The 21,100-nt window shown below is 38.0% G+C and overlaps 1 protein-coding gene across 2 annotated transcripts; it reads left to right on the top strand.

Annotated features, from left to right (window-relative positions):
- The first annotated feature begins 220 nt into the window (after nucleotides 1–220).
- Nucleotides 221–20,585, top strand: LOC126966590 (malate dehydrogenase, mitochondrial-like). Of its 2 annotated transcripts, XM_050810736.1 has the most exons (8): nucleotides 221–470; nucleotides 586–749; nucleotides 1,878–1,985; nucleotides 7,981–8,244; nucleotides 15,363–15,581; nucleotides 16,628–16,753; nucleotides 18,717–18,863; nucleotides 20,272–20,585. In XM_050810736.1, exons 1-8 carry the CDS (start codon nucleotides 287–289, stop codon nucleotides 20,470–20,472), a joined length of 1,413 nt encoding a protein of 470 aa, XP_050666693.1. In that variant the 5' UTR covers nucleotides 221–286; the 3' UTR covers nucleotides 20,473–20,585. The 2 variants fall into 2 exon arrangements, with proteins under 2 accessions (XP_050666693.1, XP_050666695.1); XM_050810738.1 differs by lacking the exon at nucleotides 1,878–1,985.
- Nucleotides 20,586–21,100: the final 515 nt, after the last annotated feature.

The raw sequence follows: 21,100 nt of genomic DNA, 5'->3' as shown, positions 1-21,100 counted from the left end.
AATTGTAAAAAAAGTTTACCAGCAGTACTAGCACTCTTCTTCTTCTTTCTTTTCTTCTTCTTCATACATTTTTTAAATATTATGAAGAATAATAGCTACATACTAAGCTCCTAATTTATTCTTTTTTTACTTTGCCATACATTCTCGTACGTCTAAAAGCAAAGGTCTAATGGTTTTAAATCATTACAGCAGCTGCTTAAACCTCTTTGCCAAAAAAGAAAATGGCAATGCTTGTCAAAATATTAAAAACATGATATAAAATTTTAATATAAAAATAATAAAAAAAATGTCCATTAAACATCTTTTGCGTTCCTTTTTGGGTACATATACCACTGGGTCACTTCTCAGACATAAATATAAAACAAATTCACAATTTCGGGAGGGCTTCCGATGGGTCGCCAGATCACCCTACAGTTGTGGTGAAAAATGTGGAATGAAAGTAACTATATGCGGTGCGGCTGGATGTACAGGTAAACTATATCATAAATAACATGCAACTAAAAACAGAACAATGACTAGGAAAAGCAATTAGAACTATTCAATTAACAGTATCAAGTTTTATTCATATTATGCTTTATCTTATAGGTCAACCGTTAGCCTTACTTTTAAAGCAATGTCCGTTACTGGATGAAATAGCTCTTTATGATATCTGTGCAACTTGTGGCTATGGTATGGAACTTAGTCATGTGGACACCAAATGCAAGGTCTCTTCATTCTCTGGTCGACACATGCTCTGTGATGCTTTAAAGGTATTTATCCTGATAATGGCATTATTGCATTATTTTTAACTGGGAGATGCTAAATACGTTGGCTAACTCCAGAATAACGATAACTTACAAAAATCTTACGTGGTTTGGGAATTCAGAAAATGTGGATATCTGCAGGAATATTCTTCTTGCACGAAATGTCATAAATATTTATCGTCGAGGAGTTTCTGAGTTATATTATGGTGTAACAGGCTGGAAGAGCTTATTTGTAACCCGAAAACCTGTTCGAATAATTACGCGACCTGATTAGCCTTTCCAAAATTCTGATCCTCGTGACTTACATCCATTTCCCATCATGAAACTCACCACTCATTTTGAGTGTGGACGTTATAAAGGATTTGTCACCTTCATCGTCATTATCACTATTAGCCATATCTCTGTCAACTTATACGGAGGTTTCAGACTACTGACTTCGCGGTTATCACTTACATTGTTAAATCACTATGCCATCATAATAGAGTTTTTTTAACAATAAGGGACGAGACGAGCAGCGTGTTCAGCTGATGGTTATTAATATGCCCTGCCCATTACAATACAGTGAGTGATAGGATACTTGAAAAACCCAACGATTCTGAGCTTCACTACAATTGCGCTTGTCACCTGGAGACATAAGATGTTAAGCCCAGTAATTTCAGTATCAACAGCGCCTTTTAGATCGAAATACAATAATACTTACACATTACCGTTTCACGGCAGAAAAAGGCGCTGTTGTGGTACCATAATCTAGCCGGCATACTGTGCAAAGAAGTCTCCCACTGGTAAATGCCCTTAGCAAGTTAGCCGCCTCTTACAACACCCTTGGGTCTGGGACTTCCCTATTCTTTTTATGCCCCGGGGAAACCCAGGGCAAGCATAGAGATGTCATTAGAATGAGAAACGCTTCTATTTCAAACCAAATAACTGAATAGCTGTGCAACAAATCTTGCTACATGCCATTATTTCGATGAATTTGTAAAACGGTTGAGTAAGCGAAAAACTTTTTATTAGCTCCAATGAAATATGAATCAATATAAAATTGCTGTCTCTTTAAAAAATACACTACACTGTAATTAAAATTTGATTGTTAATGTTAAGAATCTAGATTCAATAACTTCTTGACGAACCTTACAGGGCGCAAGAGTTGTTGTAATAGTGGCAAGAAATGAAATGGACACATTTGAAAAAAATTCACCAGAAATAACTGAAATTGCCCTTCAAATTTGTAATACGTGTCCTGAGGTGAGGATTAGATTTACATATATAAAGATAGATTTATTTAAATGTTATCATAGTTTTTATTTTTGCTTAGCTATGCAAAAATAGCATGGCACTGTAAATCATCATCCGTCATTTTTGAAACTTCATGATGACCTTAATAATAATAAGTATTATTATTACACAATGATGGGATAGGTTGATTTGTGTAGGCGTTATGAACGTTTGTAAGTGAAAGTGTAGGCGGTGCCAGGGAGGAACGTACATGTACATATATTTTAATTTTTGGTTTTTTGCTTTAGTAGGTACTCACTTATGTATGGTTTTGATACACATTTAGACCGGATTGCTGGCGCTGCTATTGAATTTCATGAAATTCTTAAAGTTTATGTCGAATTTTTTTCTTAGATTTCCCGCATATTAAAACACCGAAACCCAAAATGTTTGTCAGCATACTGACCTCAGATCTCTCATGTCTAATCTCATCACACTACAACGAGGCGCTATTTGGCGACATTAAATGAAGAGTCATTACATAACGCACAAGTAGAGCTATCTAACCTTAATCGCAAAATAATTAGTCTCAATCGTCGCTTGTTTGAGAACTGTTCCCTTTCACTATACAATTCCACACAATCACTAGTAAATGCGGAATGCCGCGAATTTAAACACGTGGTTTGTGATCAATGCGGTTGATGATCGAGTTGATTGCGGTGCGGTGAGCGAGCGGTGCCTAGCGATTCACTAATGCATTTGCGTATATAACGATGGCCGGTAGGTAACTGGCTATGTAGCGCTCACGCCACCTTTGATCTTCGATATTAATCGATGACGACATTTAGTAAGTGTCAGTGCCTACGCTAGAGCGCGGCTACAAGATTTTGTACAGGTTGTTCAGAAATGATATTATGGAAAATTGATTTATTTAGATGAATTATATATATTTTTAGCGCAAACAATAGAAATAACTTAAAAAAAAATAATGGTAACAATCAAACCTTATATTGTGGAATCAAAGTATAATTTATATATAATCAAATTATCAAACGGAGCAATTAGTATTACAAGTAGTTATTTAATAAAGTATTCAACAACAAGTAATTCACAAGTACAATTTAAAGATATTTAAATGAAAATGGCTCACGTGTACCGAGTAATCCGAACTGTCCTCACCGAGCGCGTCCAAGCCAGTTAACGAGCCAGTCCGAATGCGCTCTTTTTATAGGCTTACTCGGTACAATAACGGGGGGTCTGCTTATAATATATAAATATATAACCAAGCTAACGTTGTATTGCCGATATTAAAAACGCGATACAAAAGTATATGTTGATCGTAGATGGGTTTTATAAAATTTGAAGTTCTATGAATTTTTTAATGCTGACGCATAATTAAACAAATTAAAAAAAAATGTCAAAAAAATTAAAAAAAAAAATTGCGTGGACCACTCTTAACATTTAGGGGGATGAAAAATAGATGTTGTCCGATTCTCAGACCTACCCAATATGCACTCAAAATTTCATGAGAATCGGTCAAGCCGTTTCGAAGGAGTTTAACTACAAACACCGCGACATGAGAATTTTTTATATTAGATATATATATTTAATATTATCAGTCAGTCGTCGCGCGCGGCCTAAACCGGTTGTGTGTAGGCGCTCGTTAGCGAGTACATTATGTGACACGTGAGTTAGTGAGTAAGCGTGAGTGAGAATAGTTAACGGATTGAAATATGGCTTCAAATTTAATTACTTGTGGCTGTCGGGTCATAATAAATGAGATTTTATGTTATATACAAGGAAAACTACGGGTTATGGATAATGAAAGTTTGATTCGATTGTGCATAACGGCATTTACGGAGGAAGAAATATCAAAGGCAAAGGTGTTGTTGTATGACTCAGTAACGACAAAAAAACGAAATATCTGGCGAAGGAAGGATGGAAAGGCACAAAGGGAATTGGAAGACATTATTTGTTTGTTTAAGGAGACGGATGCGGAAAGTTTTCCTATTTTCGTGGCCCGGGAGCTGCATAAACTACCACCCGTTACATTTGACCACATTGATGTTACCCGGGTGTTAAAGGATCTGATCATTCTGCAGGAGGAGATTAGGTTTATCAAATCTAACTACGTTACAAAACAAATGCTTGAGGAGCAAAACGTCGATATGGCGTCACCCAGATGTCAGAGATCATCGAGTGACCGGTCACCTCTGCTGCCACCGGCTAGTTGCTTTAAGAATGTAAATATAAGAAGAGGAGCATCGAATGCGAACGTCTCCACATGTTGGGATAGTGGGCCAGAAGGGCTGGTGGTGAATACTAAAAATACTACTCGTCCACAGCGAGAGGACGGCAGTGCCACGATTTCATCACAATTGACGCGTGAGGATGCCCCAACTGACCCTCAGCCTTTTCGGCCAGTCCCGAAACGAAGTCCCGTGTGTCTCGAGGCTACTATGGCTGACGTGGTTCGCAAGGGGGGAGACTGGAAACAGAGGGAGCCGTCGGAGGAGTGGACGGAAGTGAGACGACGAAGGTATAGGAACCGCTTTGAAGGTAAGACTGGAAAGGCCCCTAGTGAGCAGCATTGCAAGTTTAGGGCAGCTGAGACTAAGGTACCACTGTTTATATCGAATGTGCATAAAGATACCACTGAAAAAGATATTATAGACTACATATACACAAATACGCAGGAATTAGTTCAATTACAAAAAATAGATATGAAGATGGATAAAGGCTATAATTCATATAAATTATGGGTGTCTAAATGCAAACGGAATATGTACCTAAATGATTCATTATGGCCGGAGGGGATTTCATTCCGTAATTTTATATATTTTAGACGCAGTACAGCTGCGAAAACGGTTCCTTTACAAAGTTAAATGGCTAGTACGAACTACGTAAATAAGATTATTAGTTATAATTGTAAAAATGTCAAGACTTCTGTCCATGAAATAAGACAACTCTGCCATGAGGTGGATATTATAGCACTGCAGGAGACTTGGTTGATGCCCTTCGATATCTCTTTCTTGGGTCAGATACATAACGACTTCGAGTATCACGGAAAATCAGCTGTAGATATCACATCGGGTGTACTACGCGGCCGGCCGCATGGTGGCGTTGCGGTTCTGTGGCGTAAATCAGTGTTCGATAACGTGTGTATTATTGAATCTAATAATGATCGTATAGCTGCGATAAAAATATCAAAGAATGGTTGCGACTATGTATTGTGCAGTGTATACATGCCTACGGATTGTTTGGATAACTTAGTTATATTTACTGAGTGTTTGGGTGAGTTAAGTGCTATTATTGAAAATGAAGGCGCGGAACATGCTTTTGTACTTGGAGACTTTAATGCCCACCCGACTGGTGGTTTTGGTAAAGAACTTTTATCGTTTTGTGCTGAGCAAAGATTGATATGTGCGGATGTTGAGCTGCTAGGTATTAACTCAGAAACATTTACGTTCATAAGTGAAGCTCATTACAACTGTAGGCGGTGGTTAGACCATTGTTTAGTTACAGGTGCGGCTAGTAAAACTATTCTGGACATTTATGTGGAATATGGTGTGTACTCCTCTGACCATTTTCCACTTGTTATTAATTGTAATTTTGGTACTAATCGATACTCAATGCTGACATCGCGTGGAGAAAAAGAGATGAATAAGGTTATATGGGGGTGTAGGGACTTAACTCAAGTAGAGAAGTACACTCAAATTTGTAATGATGAGTTACGTGATATAGATTTACCTCGTGAAGTGATAGAATATGCTAATAAGATTTGTCAGTGTGTTGATCATAGGCTACTTATTGACCATATGTACCTAAGAATAGTAAACACATTGTCACAGGCTGCGATTGCTACTCATATGGAAAGAAAATGTAAAAATAAAAATAAATAGTGACAGGTGGTTGGAATCGACACGTTGGCGAGGCGCACAGGGAGGCTAAGCGTTGTTTTCAACTTTGGGTCTATTTTGGCAAGCCCATCGTCGGTCAATATTATGATTCTATGGTCAAAAGCAGGAAAATATTTAAATCTAAATTAAAATGGTGTATTAAACACCAAGATGAAATTAAAATGGATATAATTGTTAAAAAACATAAAAATAAAAAGTTTAAAGAATTTTGGAAGTGCACCAGAAGCTTAACACCTAAGCACAACCTGCCTGTGTGTGTCAATGGCGTTAGTGACACCAAGGACATAGCCAATTTGTTTATGAATCATTTTAGGGTACAATCGCTGCCTGTGACGAACGATTATGTAAGTGAGCATACAGTGGAGGGACTCGATGCTGGACATAATCACACCTTGGCCTTTTTTAAAACTGAAAAGGTCAAAAAGATCGTTAAGTTAAAATCGCCAGGACGTGATGGGTTGAGCGTTGAGCATCTTCAGTATGCAGGTGAGCACTTGCCTAGAGTTTTATGTCTGCTGTATAACATATGCATGGTCCATTCATACTTACCAGATGAATTGATGAGGAATGTGGTGGTGCCAGTTGTGAAAGACAGAACGGGAGACGTTACAGATGTCAAAAACTATAGGCCGATTTCGTTAGCTACCATAACAGCAAAGGTACTTGACGGCCTCCTGGATAGACAATTAGATCAATACCTAGATCTACATGATGCACAGTTTGGGTTTAGAGCGGGACTGTCTACCGAGAGTGCAGTGTTAACATTAAAGGAGACCGTCAAGTACTATACAAGCAGGAAAACACCTGTGTACGCCTGCTTCTTGGATCTGTCAAAGGCCTTTGATCTGGTTTCATACCCGATACTCTGGGACAAGCTTAGACGCACTGGCTTGCCTCAGGAACTCATAGAAATATTCAGGCACAGGTATACAAATCCGGATAACCAGATAAAGTGGGCGGGGGTATACTCGGACACGTATAGGCTGGAATGCGGAGTCAGGCAAGGTGGGCGGAGCTCACCGAAGCTTTTCAGCCTCTACGTGAACGAGCTGATCGAGGGGCTCAGCAGCATGCATGCGGGATGTTCGATTGATAATCAAATGATTAATAACATCAGTTACGCGGATGATATGGTGCTGCTGAGCCGGTCTGCGCGCTGGGAGATTTGCTGCGTGTGTGTGAAGACTATGCAGAAAAGCATGGACTTAAATATAATGTAAAAAAAGCATGCTCATGGTCTTTGCAGCAGGCGGAATTTCTCCGAGCTATGTACCTCCAGTGAGGTTGTACGGTGCAGAGCTGGTGAGGGTGCACAAGTTCACATACCTGGGTCATGTGGTTACAGCAGACATGAAGGATAATTGTGACATTGATAGGGAGCGGAGAGCGTTGGCGGTTAGAGGGAATATGTTGGCTCGCAGATTTGCACGTTGCACAAAAGATGTAAAGATCACGTTCTGTCAGAGCTTTTACACGTGCAGTCTGTGGGTTGACTATACCCAAAAATCTATGAATACTCTCCGTGTCCAATATAATAACATCTTCAGGATAATGTTGGGACTGCCTCAGTATTGTAGCGTGTCCGGTATGTTTGTGGAGAACCGTGTCGATGGTTTTTCCGCAATCATACGGAAAAGAATCGCCTCCGTCAAAAATAGGTTGTAGAGGAGTCCCAATATTATTTTGAAGGTGATAGCCGACAGACAGGACAGCGCATTCAAAGTGCACTGGATGTCTGGGTTAGTTTGTAAGTTTATTAATTATATCGACTAATATAGAATAAGCTTGTTACTAACATATATGTAATTTATTATTATATTTCCTAACATAGGTTAAGACTATTTCACTAACATTTATATATGGACCTTTTGTTGTCTTAAATAAATAGTAAAATAGTAAAAATATTTTTTTATGATTACGTTAACCGCAACTCGTGTGTTTATAATTAATGTCTCCATTGTAGTGCCACGCTGTATAACGAACAACAACGAAAGAAAGCTTATGAACGAAAGAGGAATTGCTTAGTAGTACTTAGTTGTTCTTTGTATGTAGACTAGGATTTAGGATAACGTCTGCGGAATCTTCTAGTGGCTTATTGTTTGCAGACATTCACAATAGTAGCAACAGAACCAATTGAAAGCTTGGTGCCACTAGTGGGTGAGATACAAAGAGTTCGCGGCGTCTATAGCGCAAAGCGGTTGATGGGCTGCGTTGAACTGAACTGCGTGCGAGCTAACACAGTGCTAGCTGACTTCTTAAGAGTTCCACCCGAGTCAGTGAGGGTGCCCGTCATTGGAGGTGCCACTGCCACAACGATGGTTCCTGTGCTGTCGGCGGCCGTGCATCCTTGCATGATGAGTCAAGAACAGGTAATGTTATTTAAAGTAATATGCTGCCAATGAGGAGAGAGTCAACTATTACGATATTATCTTTATAAAAAACAAAAAATAAACATTAAATAACATTTTTGTAAACATTACTGTGTTTTGGTCTGAAGCACGCCGTAGCTAGTTAAATTACTGGGCAAATGAGACTTAACATCTTACGTCTCAAGGTGACGAGCGCAACTGTAGTGCCGCTCAGAATTTTTGGGTTTTTCAAGAATGGTAGGGAAAGGATTACAGGTACTTGCGGCCCATTTTTACAGGCAACCTATCACTAATACATTGCACATCTACTCCCTAAACATTTATTTAAAATTAGTTTTAACAAAAAAAAAAAACACGTACCTGCAGAATCTAGCGGTGGGTCCTGGAGTCATCAATATAAGATTTACATCCACGCACTTCATACGCCGCACTGATCACGAATTTCATCAAATTATTTTGGCGCAATAAAGTGGGGCCTAAGTTTATGCGAGGTCAAAGAAGCGATTTTATTACAATATCATATCATTAAAATTAATGATAAACTGACCAGGGTTTACTACTCTTGATTTTGACTGTACAAATTTAGAATCTAGACATACTTACAAATTAAATTATATGTTTTTAGAATTTAATAACCATCCATTCGGTAAATGTATATGAATGTCTAAAAACATAGTGGGAATTATAATACCATCAAACAGTTTCCTTTTTTCAAATTTAGCGGTCTGTCCATTCGTTTGATTATTCAGACTAATCGTAATACTAGCTGATCTTTATGGAATTTTCAACGCACAAAGAAGACTTTTTTAAATAAAAAAGGGGTTTAAGCAAAAATATTTTTTTTAATGGTGAACAGAATTTAACAGTTAGGTAATATACACAAATTCAACGCTATCAATTAGAATAGAATAGAATAGAAACACTTTATTAGCATACAAAAAACACTCACACAAAAACACAACAATTTACAATATTAATTAAAATCTTAAAATACTAAATTAAATACCGTAACAATATTATAAAGATTATTAATAAAATAATAAAAATAACAGTGTGAGCGTGATTCCCTGCTAAAAGGAGCTGTCTCAGTATATTGTTGGTCAGTGCAGAAGACACCAACACAACACTGGTTTTCAGCAGCCCCTTGTGACATTTGGAGTAGACAGTTGCATTAGTCATCCCATTGTTATTAATTTGTGAAGGTAGGTATCAAAGGGATTAACTAAATATTATGTATTATTTTTCGTGTTTCTTAATTTATAGTGTAATAAAATAAAAATAAATAAATAATTGTAATAATAATAAATATTAAATCATAGTATAATCTGTACGTAACTGTATAAAATATAATAAAGGTGGCATTAGGTACTTACTATAAATGAGATATATAAATATAAATGAGATATATATATATATATATATATATATATATATATATATATATTAGATATATTATAAATGAGATATATTCTAAAATAGTTTTTTTATATTTCGATCTAAAATTTTGAACATTTTTTAATAGTCTAATTGGTGGCGGTAAATTATTCTAGCACTTAGTAGCGCTGTAACGAAAACTGCCCCTGAACGCTGTTGAATGATGCCGGGGCACTACTAATATCTGCGAGGCAGATCTGGTTTTTATATTATTAGCACTGCGTTGCCCTAGCCATTCAAGTTTATTATACAAGTAAAGAGGTGTTTTAGTTTGTATGATACCGAAAAGCAACGTTGCTAAATGCAGACACCTCCGACCTTCCATATTAAGTATATTGGCCTGTTTTAAGTATGGACTAATGTGTTGCCTGGGCGGAATGTTCCAGCAGAATCGGGCGCACGCATTTTGCATTCGTTGGATGGAACATTTTGTTTTATACAGTAACCTAGGACCATACACCACGTCACAGTAATTGAGCTTTGAAAGTACAAGTGCTTCACATAATCTGACTCGAAGTTCTGTATTTAGATATTTTTGAATTTTGTATATAACTTTAAGTCTATAAAACAATTGGATAACACTTGGCTTATATATTTTTCGAAGCGCATGTTTTCGTCAATTATTAAATCTAAGTTGCGCGCCTCGTGGACCCGCTCAATGTCCGTGTTGTTCATCGTAACCTTCAGATTATACTGCTCAGTCATTTTCACAGACACAGGGGTGCCAAGAATTATAAATTTTATTTTTGAGGGATTAAGAATTAAAGAGTTACGATCTGACCAACTGCAAATTTAATTAAGATCGGAATTTAACAATTTTGTGGCATGTAATGTATCCTTGGGATTAAAGGAGATATACAATTGAATATTGTCAGCGTAGATATGATACTTTGTATTTTTTATGGAGTAGATTACATCTGCACTGTATAAATTAAAGAGCAGGGGTCCTAAAATTGATCCCTGTTGAATTCCTCTGTTGACTCCTAGTACAGCCAGATAGTTTGTAACTGCCGGTATCATCTTTGACTGCAACTGTTTGGGTTCTGTTATTTAGATAGCTATTGAACCATTGTACAGCCTCCGGGCTCAATCCGTAGTACACCAACTTGGAAATTAATAATGAGTTATCAACAGTATCAAATGCCCGGGAATAATCAAGCAGTACTAGCATTGTGGCCTTACCTTCCTCCTGAGCATCCAAGATGTTGTCAACTACATCCAGTAAAGCAGTGGTAGTACCTCTTTCTTTCCTGAAACCTGATTGGTGGTCCGGTAATATATTATTCGTTTCCAAAAAACGCATTAATTGTTTGTGTACAATTTTTTCAATAATTTTGGATGCGCAAGGAAGTATGCTAATTGGGCGGAGGTCTGTGTACAGTTCAGGGTTATCTTTTTTAGATAAAGGTCGTACTAGTGCTGGCGCCAGAGATCAGGAAAGGTGCTAGACTGAAACGAGGTGTTAATATGCGCGACTAGTATACTTTAGTTATTTCCATTGTATTATGTCCTATGGTATATTGCTATGGGGCAACGCTGCCGATATTAATACAATATTTGTGCTGCAGAAGAGGGCTATTCGCGCTATTTATAACCTAGGTGCTAGACAATCATTGAGAGCAAAATTCAAAGAAATTAACATCTTGACTGTTGCTTCTCAATATATTCTTGATAATGTAATGTATGTTCATAGGCACATAAGTGAATTTGCCAGAAACTGTCATAACCATAATGTTAACACCAGGAACAGACATAAACTGATGATGCCTACTACTCGGCTAATTCGAGTTAGTAAGTCTTTTGTGGGGCGATGTATATGCTTTTACAACAAGATCCCAGAAAATGTTCAAAACAAAAGTATTACGTTATTCAAAAGAATTGTTAAAAAACGTTTGTGTGGTAAAGGTTACTATAATATAAATGACTTTCTTAATGATACCACAGATTGGGAATGGAGCGACCGCCCTCAGGCTATTAAATAATAAGTTTAATTGTACAATGTTACTTTGTAAATGTTACTTTAATTGTAAAAAATATTTTTGATGAAAATAAAGCCCGCTGAGTTTGTTGCGCCCATTCTTCTCAGGCCTGAGGCATTCACTTTGGAATGGGTGGTAGTTTTTTGTGGCTTTCAATAAGTGATTTCACATCCTATTTTGAATAAAAATATTTGAATTTGAATTTGAATTTGAATATGGGCAGAGTATGTGACAAGGTAAGGAGTAGCATATCAAGAGACACATCATCCAATCCAACAGCCTGTGATTTTATTTCTTTGATTGCTGTTAAAACCATGTTTTCATCCACGTGTTCAAATTTAAAGACCGCTGTGCCATGACGATGTGACTCAAAATATGTTCGGGTTGCAAGCGTTATTTTGTTAGTACCTGGAATGTTAAGAAAATGGGTATTTATGTCTTCGGGATTGTTGAGGTGAGAGGGTAGTAAAGTGTCATGTTTAGGTTTTAATCTCTCCTTTATACGTTTCCACATTTTCTTAGGTTTGCGGGAATTAGCGTTTGTTTTTCTCTTTCTAAAGCTTGTTTTACATATTTTTTTAAATGTTTGTATCTCTCAACATTCACGTCAAGCTTCGATTTTTTTTAATTTATTTATTTATTATTTATTTAATTAATAACTTTAAATTTGAAAGAAAGAAAAACATTTATTTCACAAAACACTCACACAGGATAAAAGTATAAAACAATCCAAAAAAGATGGTATTTAAATAGTAATTGATTTAATATTGGAGAGTTCCTGTGCAGTGCAGGAAAATGGGTCACCGACTCAGGGGGTCTACTCTCTTCCTCCGAAACGAAAGTTCGTAAGCTAACGAAATTTAAACGAAGTTTCGATAGTGACCCTTCTCTATTTTGTTTTCGGACACATCAACGAACTTCGGAACTATAGACAATATTCGTGAACGAATGGTGAACGATTGAAATGAATGTTATTTGTATCCGATTAATTTTGAAGAGTACTATTTGATACCAACTATGGGTAGTAACTAATGACAACCACAAATATCTGTATTATAAACGCGATGTTAACATGTCAAATTAGTACTTCAGATTTTTTTTTCTTTGAATTTTTTTAAAAAGTTTTCTAAAAAGAGTTCTCAATTAAACTATGCTATCTTTTAAAGTGCTTTTTAACACACCTTGCAATTCCGATACCTACTCTTTCAATCAGAAAGTTCCAAGTAAACATCAGTTATATACTTATTTGTTTTTTTAATTAAAAATATTGCCTCTATATGTAACCATCCTTTTATAGGTACATCTTTTCAAATACACATGCTCATACGATGATGAAGCTATCTTTTAATTTATATGTCTGTGTACCTACTCTTAGTTAGCTGTTAGTAAGTTTTTTGTTGTAATAAAATAAAATAAACAGACGTGTGGCACTCGGGGACTGCCGCGGTAAAGCTATTGCACAGCATTTTATATCAACTTCACTCTTTGAGAGTTTGTTTTTTTTTGAATAAATGAGAAGTTACTTAATATTGTTTAAAATATTTTATTATCATACAATTCATGTAGGTTATTCAGGAACTTTTATAATTGAAACTATAGGTTTATGGTAACTGAAATAAGAAACATAAGTTTGAGACTTGCCTGAGACAGACTGAGAAATACCGCGTCAATGGTGGTCCCATATTTTGTTGTGGATTCTTGTAGCAGTTAGTTATTATTAATTACATTAATAAACAATCTACCTACATAGGTTTTTCGTATTTATGAATCAGTTACTGGGTGATCTGGTCTCTAGGCTTGGCTAGAGGTCCTAGGTCTATGTGTTGAATTTAAACAGACATCTATCAATGAATTTTACTTCACACTCAAACAGGCTTAGGACTGTCTACCGTGTCTTCGCTCAAAATAGTCCCAATTAGCAGCAAAACGTCCTCGTTCCGCCATAATTATAAATAAAAGATTTTTCTACAGTTATTTGCATATTTTGAAGTGTATGTACACTGTGATCACTAATTACTAACACTAATCAACTAGAAATAAGAATTAAATTTAATAACCAAAATGTAGCGCGTGGACCCCAGACCTACGTCATTTTATAAAAACTGAAAGTTTGTCAGCGCATGCTCCCAAAACAGGTAAGAACGATGGTCCATTATGAAGTTTGGGTTGCAGTGGCATTGTCAGGTAAACGGTACTAAAGGTGTGTAAAATACCGATCTAAATACATCAAAGAATAAAGTGCGATTTTTCGGTATTACCTTCAGAATATTATTAAAAATCACGTTATTCATTGTCAGACACTTACCATCGTGGCAGCCCCTTGCCAGACACCCTTAATGGTCACAAAATTATAATTTTACTCTTTCTAATTTGAATTTAAAAATAAATAGTGTTAGCTTCTAGTGTCACTTTCATAATCTATTTCGTATGTCCAAATCGAACGTTGAGTCTATCGAGTGTAATACAACATCACAGTTTCCGATAGATGGCGCTGATCACGGAACACTGGGGGTGTTAGGTTTTATTTTCGTTTCGGAATTTTTTTGATTTGGTCGCCGCGCTCAAAGCCTGCGATAAAAGCTATGCAATAGCTTAATAGTGTTCAATTATGCGACATCTAGAGTCACTTTCACAAACTATTTCGTTTATCCAAATCGAACGTTGAATCTATCGAGTATAATACAACATCGCAGTTTCCGATAGATGGCGCTGATCACGGAACACTGGGGGGGTGTTAGGTTTTATTTTCGTTACGGAATTTCTTGATTCGGTCGCCGCGCTTAAAGCCTGCGATAAAAGCTATGCAATAGCTTAAAAATAAATTATGTTCTTTTATTAATAACAAAAATGAAACATAATTTATAAAAATATTTTAAATTTCACTAAAGATAGGAATACCACTACTGTTAGAAAGGAATAAGTAAGATAAGGTTCTACCTTCATCCTTTCTTACAGATACGCTTACTTACAGATACTCACGCCCTTCGACCTGCCTGTAGAGCTTGAGGTGAAGAAGCAGCTGCTATAGAAGGAATTTGCCTGCTTCTTTCAGATTGTACGGAAATCGGAAATATCAATACCACCCCTTAAACATAACTTATGTAAAACACAGCAGGCTATAATTTAATTCAGTTTCCTACACACTCTAAGTCGGGAATTTCACTAATATTGAACTGTTTGCGAAGCGGTTCCTTCTACGTGCTTAATGTTCTTCAAGTACAACAGCCTCAATTAAAAGCATTCTTGAAGCCAAATTTGCAACAAAATCCACAGAAATGAAAATCATAACACCTTTGGTTTCGTCATCTTGACGTTAAAATTCCGAACAAATAGCTGTCATATTTGAATTTTCGTTCGCAACGTAAATGAATTAGAGTAGGTTTAGAAATTCGAAATGTCAAACAATGGTGTTTGGGACGAAACATCGAAACGAATGTAACCGTAGTAGGAAATACCCGAAACTTCAATCGAATCTTCGTTTTTCGTTGAATAAGAGTAGGCCTACAGGATTATCTGTGACACCGCCGTGGCTATGAAACAGCACTGATTTTCAGCGGTGCCCATTTACTTTTGGAGATACAGTGCGCTTCACATATTATAATAAATAATTTCTAATGATAATATATACATAAATCTCAATACAAAAAAAGTCGATAATAAAATACTTGGATGTTTTTAAATAAAAAGTAGTATTAAAATTTGCAGGTTGAATGCATTACGTCATGTATAATGAGCGGCAATGAATTGGTGTGCACTGCAAAGGGATGTCAAGCAGCGACCCCGTGTTTGGCCGGCGCGTTCTCCATCGCGAGAACAGCCATCAATGTGGTGAAAGGACTCCAAGGCCACAAGAATGTGATACAGTGTGGCTACGTCGACAACCTTAGCATATGCGCACCCAACTGTCAGTTCTTCTCTAGTGAGGTAATTATATCCATGTTAAGAAAATAGGTAGGTGCTAAAGAACTAGCACTTCTAGAACTTCTTCCATGTTACGTAGCGACAATTCAATCAACAGCAGATAATCCCAAGTTCAATATGTTATATCGTACAATAAAACTTATTATTAAATTGCCTGAGGGCGGTCGCTCCATTCCTAGTCTGTGGTATCACTAAGAAAGTTATTTAAGTTATATTAACCAATTACCAAAGTAAAGTAGTAGTGACCTTTAGACATAGGACGTTAAGTCTTATTTGTCCAGTAATATGATTGCGCCGTTGTGGTGTCTGTCCGCATGTATCCTGTGCTAAAAGTCGTCCCACTGGAAAATCTTTTAAATAAGTCGTATGAATTCTAGTCTATATTTGTGTCTCTCTCAAAATATGTAGTTCATTTCAAAATATAAATTAATCCTACGTTTCACATTTATTTTGAGATAGTGATCTAAAACGTTTTATACCAACCATAAATTATAAACTATAAATTTTGACAAGCAAATCGCCTTTGCACCCATGATTTATTTGTCATACTTCGATTTCAACTGTAACGCGATGGTAACAGACATTTTTTTATGGAAGAGGAGTACAAAGGAAAAGCGTACGGGCCACATGATGTAACACAGAGTAATCATATGAGCGTTGCTGGAATTTTAGAAAATTGTAAGCACGCACTTTTTTAGAAGGTAGGAAGCTCATTCCAGTTTGTCATACGTGGAAGTAAGTTCTTTGAAAACCGCACTGTGGAGGTACGCCACACCTCCAGATAATGGAGATGATATTGTAGTAATTGGCATGTCGTGCGAAGGTGGTATTCAGCGGCAGGAATCAGTTCAATAAACCTTTCGGAACACTCCCCGGGATAAATGCACTAGAAGACACACAATGTGGCGAGGTCTCTACACAACACCAAGTCATCTAGCCTTCCACAGAGCACTAGATTTCGAACAGCTCTGTATCTTCTGCAGAACTCTTTATTAACGTGACACGTGAATATGATCCCATGAAATTTCTAAGTACTCATATTTTCGAAGGTTTTGTTGGGGCCCTCCGGTATAGAAAAGATTCTTGGGATTCCGGAGTTGTCAAAGTTTGAAAACTGTTTGTTGCTCAACTGCCTACCACACGTACGCAATGAGATCGCAAGAGCTATCTGGCTGGTAAGTGTGGTAACTTTATACAATAACCTTATTCTCTTGTATTACCATACATTACTAGACAAATTACTAGACAAATTACGTAAATTACTAGACAAATCACGCCCAAAAAATAGTCTGAAGCAAAACTCTGCCTATGCGTCTATTAGGTAGAGCTTTCTTTCAGTTGTGTTTCGACCGCGCTTTGAATACAACGCCACACAATGACAAGGTGTTCAGTGAAAAAGTGTCCAAATAACAGCATATCCAAACTTAAAAAGGATGGAGTGTCGTATTTCAGGTAAGTGCCCCTTTGAATTAAGAAAATTTTGTAACTACCTTGACGTTTTTAGTCATATTGCTAAATAATCAACTTTTCAATAACTATGTGTTCGGTTCGTGTGGTGTCGCAGCAGAATAGCACCACCGCATCTCCTCCCGTGGGTGTTGTAAGAGGCGACTAAGGGATACAAACAACGGAGGCTGGGCAGAAGCATACTTCGTTAAGAGCCCACCACTTACTGCGATCGCCAACCTGCCTGCCAAGCGTGGCAATTACGGCAAAAACACCCCTAAAATAATATGATAGACACAATAAGGCCCCGGCCCCCAATCCCCGGCGGCCTCGCTCGTGGTGGCCTCGGTAGCAGCCACATAAGCGACGGGGCAGGGGGTGCTAAGAATCCCCGGGTGCGGCAGCGCTACCACAAACGAAGACCATTGGCCCTGGCAACATATAATGTCAAGACACTGCAGACCGACGAGAAGTTGGAGGAAATGGAGGAAGCTGTGAGCAGATTACGATGGGATGTCGTGGGGTTATCTGAGGTCCGAAGACAGGGTAAGGACTCGATCATCCTAAATTCCGGACACATGTTCTACTTCCGGGAGGGCGACCAACTGTCCCAGGGTGGTGTCGGGTTCCTCGTAACTACTAACAACGTAACTGTAAGGTGGGGAGCGTGTCGACTAGGGTAGCGTACCTAAAACTCAGAATTACTCAACGGCATTCGTTGAAGGTCATTCAGGTTCATTATGTCGACCAAAAGACATATATTCAATGATGTCTCCGTGATCAACTCAGTGAAAACTGGGTGTGATCACCGCATAGTATAGGCACATTGAATATCAATCCAAAACTGAAGCGGTCTCGACTGGTGAAGTCTATGCTCCGACCCGTACCCATCCAGATCCAAAATCCCGAAAACTTTCAACTCCAATTGCAAAACCGCATCAAATGCTTCGGTGACTGCGTAGACGCGGACAAGTATAACAACAGGTTCGTGACAACAGTTCAAACGGCTGGTTCTAAGTACTTCAAGGCCAGCCGTTCAAAAAGAACCGGAAAAATATCAGACTATACCCTGAAATTGATGGATGTTAGACGCCAAGTGACCATTCAGTCCCCGGACGATGCTTCCCAGTATAGGCAGCTAAATAGACAGATCTCCAAGTCATGACTCGCGATATACGCCGCCACAATACACATTGTGTAAAGGCGGCCATACAGCGTAACAAAGGCTCAAATATTTGAAATGTCAAATAGTTCGACGGGCAGATGGCCGTGTGTATAAGTGGGACAGTAAAGTCCTCGAATGGCGACCACGTACCGGAAGAAGCAGTGTTGGCATGCCCACCACAAGGTGGACCGACGATCTGGTCAAGATCGCCAGAATACGTTGGATGAGGGCAGCGCAGGACCGATCGTTGTGGAAATTTTTGGGGGAGGCCTTTGTCCAGCAGTGGACGTTTTCCGGCTGATGATGATGATGATGTGTTCGGTTCCGAGTTTCTACCAAGCGTATAAAATAAAGAACATTACTGCCACGAAAAAGTGTTAATTTGAAATAATGTATTAATGTATCTCTATAAGTAAGTAATAAACGCCGTTTGAACATTTTTTGACGACCTTTTAATAGGCGATTCGGTATCTAGTTCCTTGGGGTACGTCAACGCCATAATAATATATGACAACAATATTCGGCAGGTGTACTCAATGTGTCAGCAATGCTGTTGCCCCACCTGTCACACCCACCCCGGGACCTGCTACTCTCCGCCCGTGGTGCCGTGCGCGCCTCCCATCAACTGGACCTGCGACTGTCCTGACAGTTGCTGTGATGAATATCTTGCATCAGTAAGTATACTACCACCTTATGTTGCACATAATATAAGGGTTTTTTCTGTAAAAAAAATTGGCAGTTGTAGAGATTGTTAAATTAGTTTCGGTAAAGGGGTAAGACAGGGATGCATCCTGTCTGCAATTGACTGACTGACTGACGTTAATGAACGTCTAAAGGGGGTACGTAATCAGGCGGGCATGTGATGGTTGGGAGGGTCACAACAGGTGCCACTAAATTTAACAAACCTCCGTAGATGACACCATACTACTTGTTGTAAGTAAAACCGAGATAGTGACCCTCCTGGCCTGGATAGAGAACCCCAGTATGCTGTTGGGCCTAAAAATAAATCATAACTAAAGTAATGATAGTGGATCGTACCAACAGCCTTGAACTAACGGGAACGCTAAACCTTGACATCGTGAGCGACTTCGTCTACCTAGGGTCTAACTCTAGAATAAATTTCGCGTCGAATGGTTTTGAGTTTCATGAAACGTCGACGTGACATTAAGGCGTGATTGAGCCCAAAACAATGTCCATATATATATATATAATGAAAATGGTGCATAGGCTAAAGTGTATTCACAATAAATGAAAAAAAAAATGAATACTAGATAGCGTTTATGTGGTGGGAAGCTTAGAGGTCACAGAATGGCTCAAGCGGAAGATTGGCGCTACATATGTATGCCAGGCGCCAGCATATGCCGAGCTACTGCATATTTGCGGGTGATGTGTGCCTAGTTTTTTTTTATTATGTCTTGTGTGTTTCATTTTAATTTTTTAACTATTGTTCCATTTTGGACTAAGTGGTTTTAAGCTGTATTGAGATGGAGATAAGGTTTGACCACAGACTTAAAATAAAGTATAAACAAAGCGTGTCGGAGCGAAGAACGTCTCTAAGGTAGATATAACATATAGAAAAGCATATAGAATAGATAGGTAGAACATTTTACCAACATTTTTATACTGTTGATGTTCGACATGAATACACAAAATCATAAAATATATTTTATTTTATATAGGACAGCGCCTATTGAGACCACTAGTATAATGTTATTTATTACGGATCGTATGTTTGAGATAACACACATACACTCATGCCTTTTCCCGTCGTGGTATGCAGAGACAACAGAATGCAACATGCTTCTATTCCTTACAAACCTCACGCGCATCCTACATTCATAACTCTTTTCATACAAGCTCGCCAGTTCCAGGTGCTTCGGACCTTCCCTTTTTCCAGAACGTGGGGACGTTTTTGTCCACGAATGTTCTACGAGGTCTCCCGCGACCGACTTGCCTACACACACTTATATATTTGATAAATCATTATTTCTTCATTCATTCGCTCCACGTGTACACGCAATTTTAATTGTTACCAAATCTGTTTGAGTTATATTCGCTTTTAATGTGTAACTCATTGTTTAGATTTGTCGTCAAATGACGTGCCAATGTGGGAGTACTGAGCTATGTTGGCGTCCACGACCATCCGACTATAACGCCGCGCGCGCTTCCAACCTGACCAATCAGATGCGCCTGAAGTGTGCTTCATGTGACGACCGGAGGATACCAGGCAGCGTGCGCATTGAACAGATGATGAGGAACAGGGCTAAAGACCCCTGCGCGTGATAATAATTAATTATATCACCCTTATTCTGGAGATATATTTGTGCAAATTTCTATGCATTGTTTTTGGTATCACTTTGTACTGGATATTAAATAAATCACTGTCTGGTTATAAATTATTTAAATAATGTTGAAATAAGAATAAAAAAGTAGTTTCGAAAAAACTAAAAAACACACTTTGGTTAAAAAGATAGTGGTTAAAATTTAAAATGAATCAATTTCAGCCTTATCTGTCTTATCAAAAATCTTATTTTGCAAATTGAAAAAGTGGATTAATCAAATTAATGTATTGTCATCGGTACACGATCAATCTACAAAGTTTGAACGAAAACTTGCCGTTAAAGTGGGTCAAAATCTCACCCAAATGAGTCGGTTACAAACAAACATACACACAGGTGAAGCTAATAAAAAGCGTGTAAAAGGGTTTCCCAGCATTAAACTTTTTTTTTTATTTGTTGTAATGTCTTCTAGAACGCGTATATATCAGATGTATTTATCAATGGTTTTCACCGGGCACAACTAAACTGTGAAATGAGCTTGTTTGCACAGTTTTTCCAGGGTGATACGACACTTACTTACATAAAATAGGCGTGCATATTCCTAAAAGACTGCCATTCGTGTGGGCGGCGGT

This window comes from Leptidea sinapis, chromosome 10, assembly GCF_905404315.1.
Source record: "Leptidea sinapis chromosome 10, ilLepSina1.1, whole genome shotgun sequence".
NCBI lineage: Eukaryota > Metazoa > Arthropoda > Insecta > Lepidoptera > Pieridae > Leptidea > Leptidea sinapis.
This window is presented reverse-complemented; position numbering and strand designations above follow the sequence as displayed.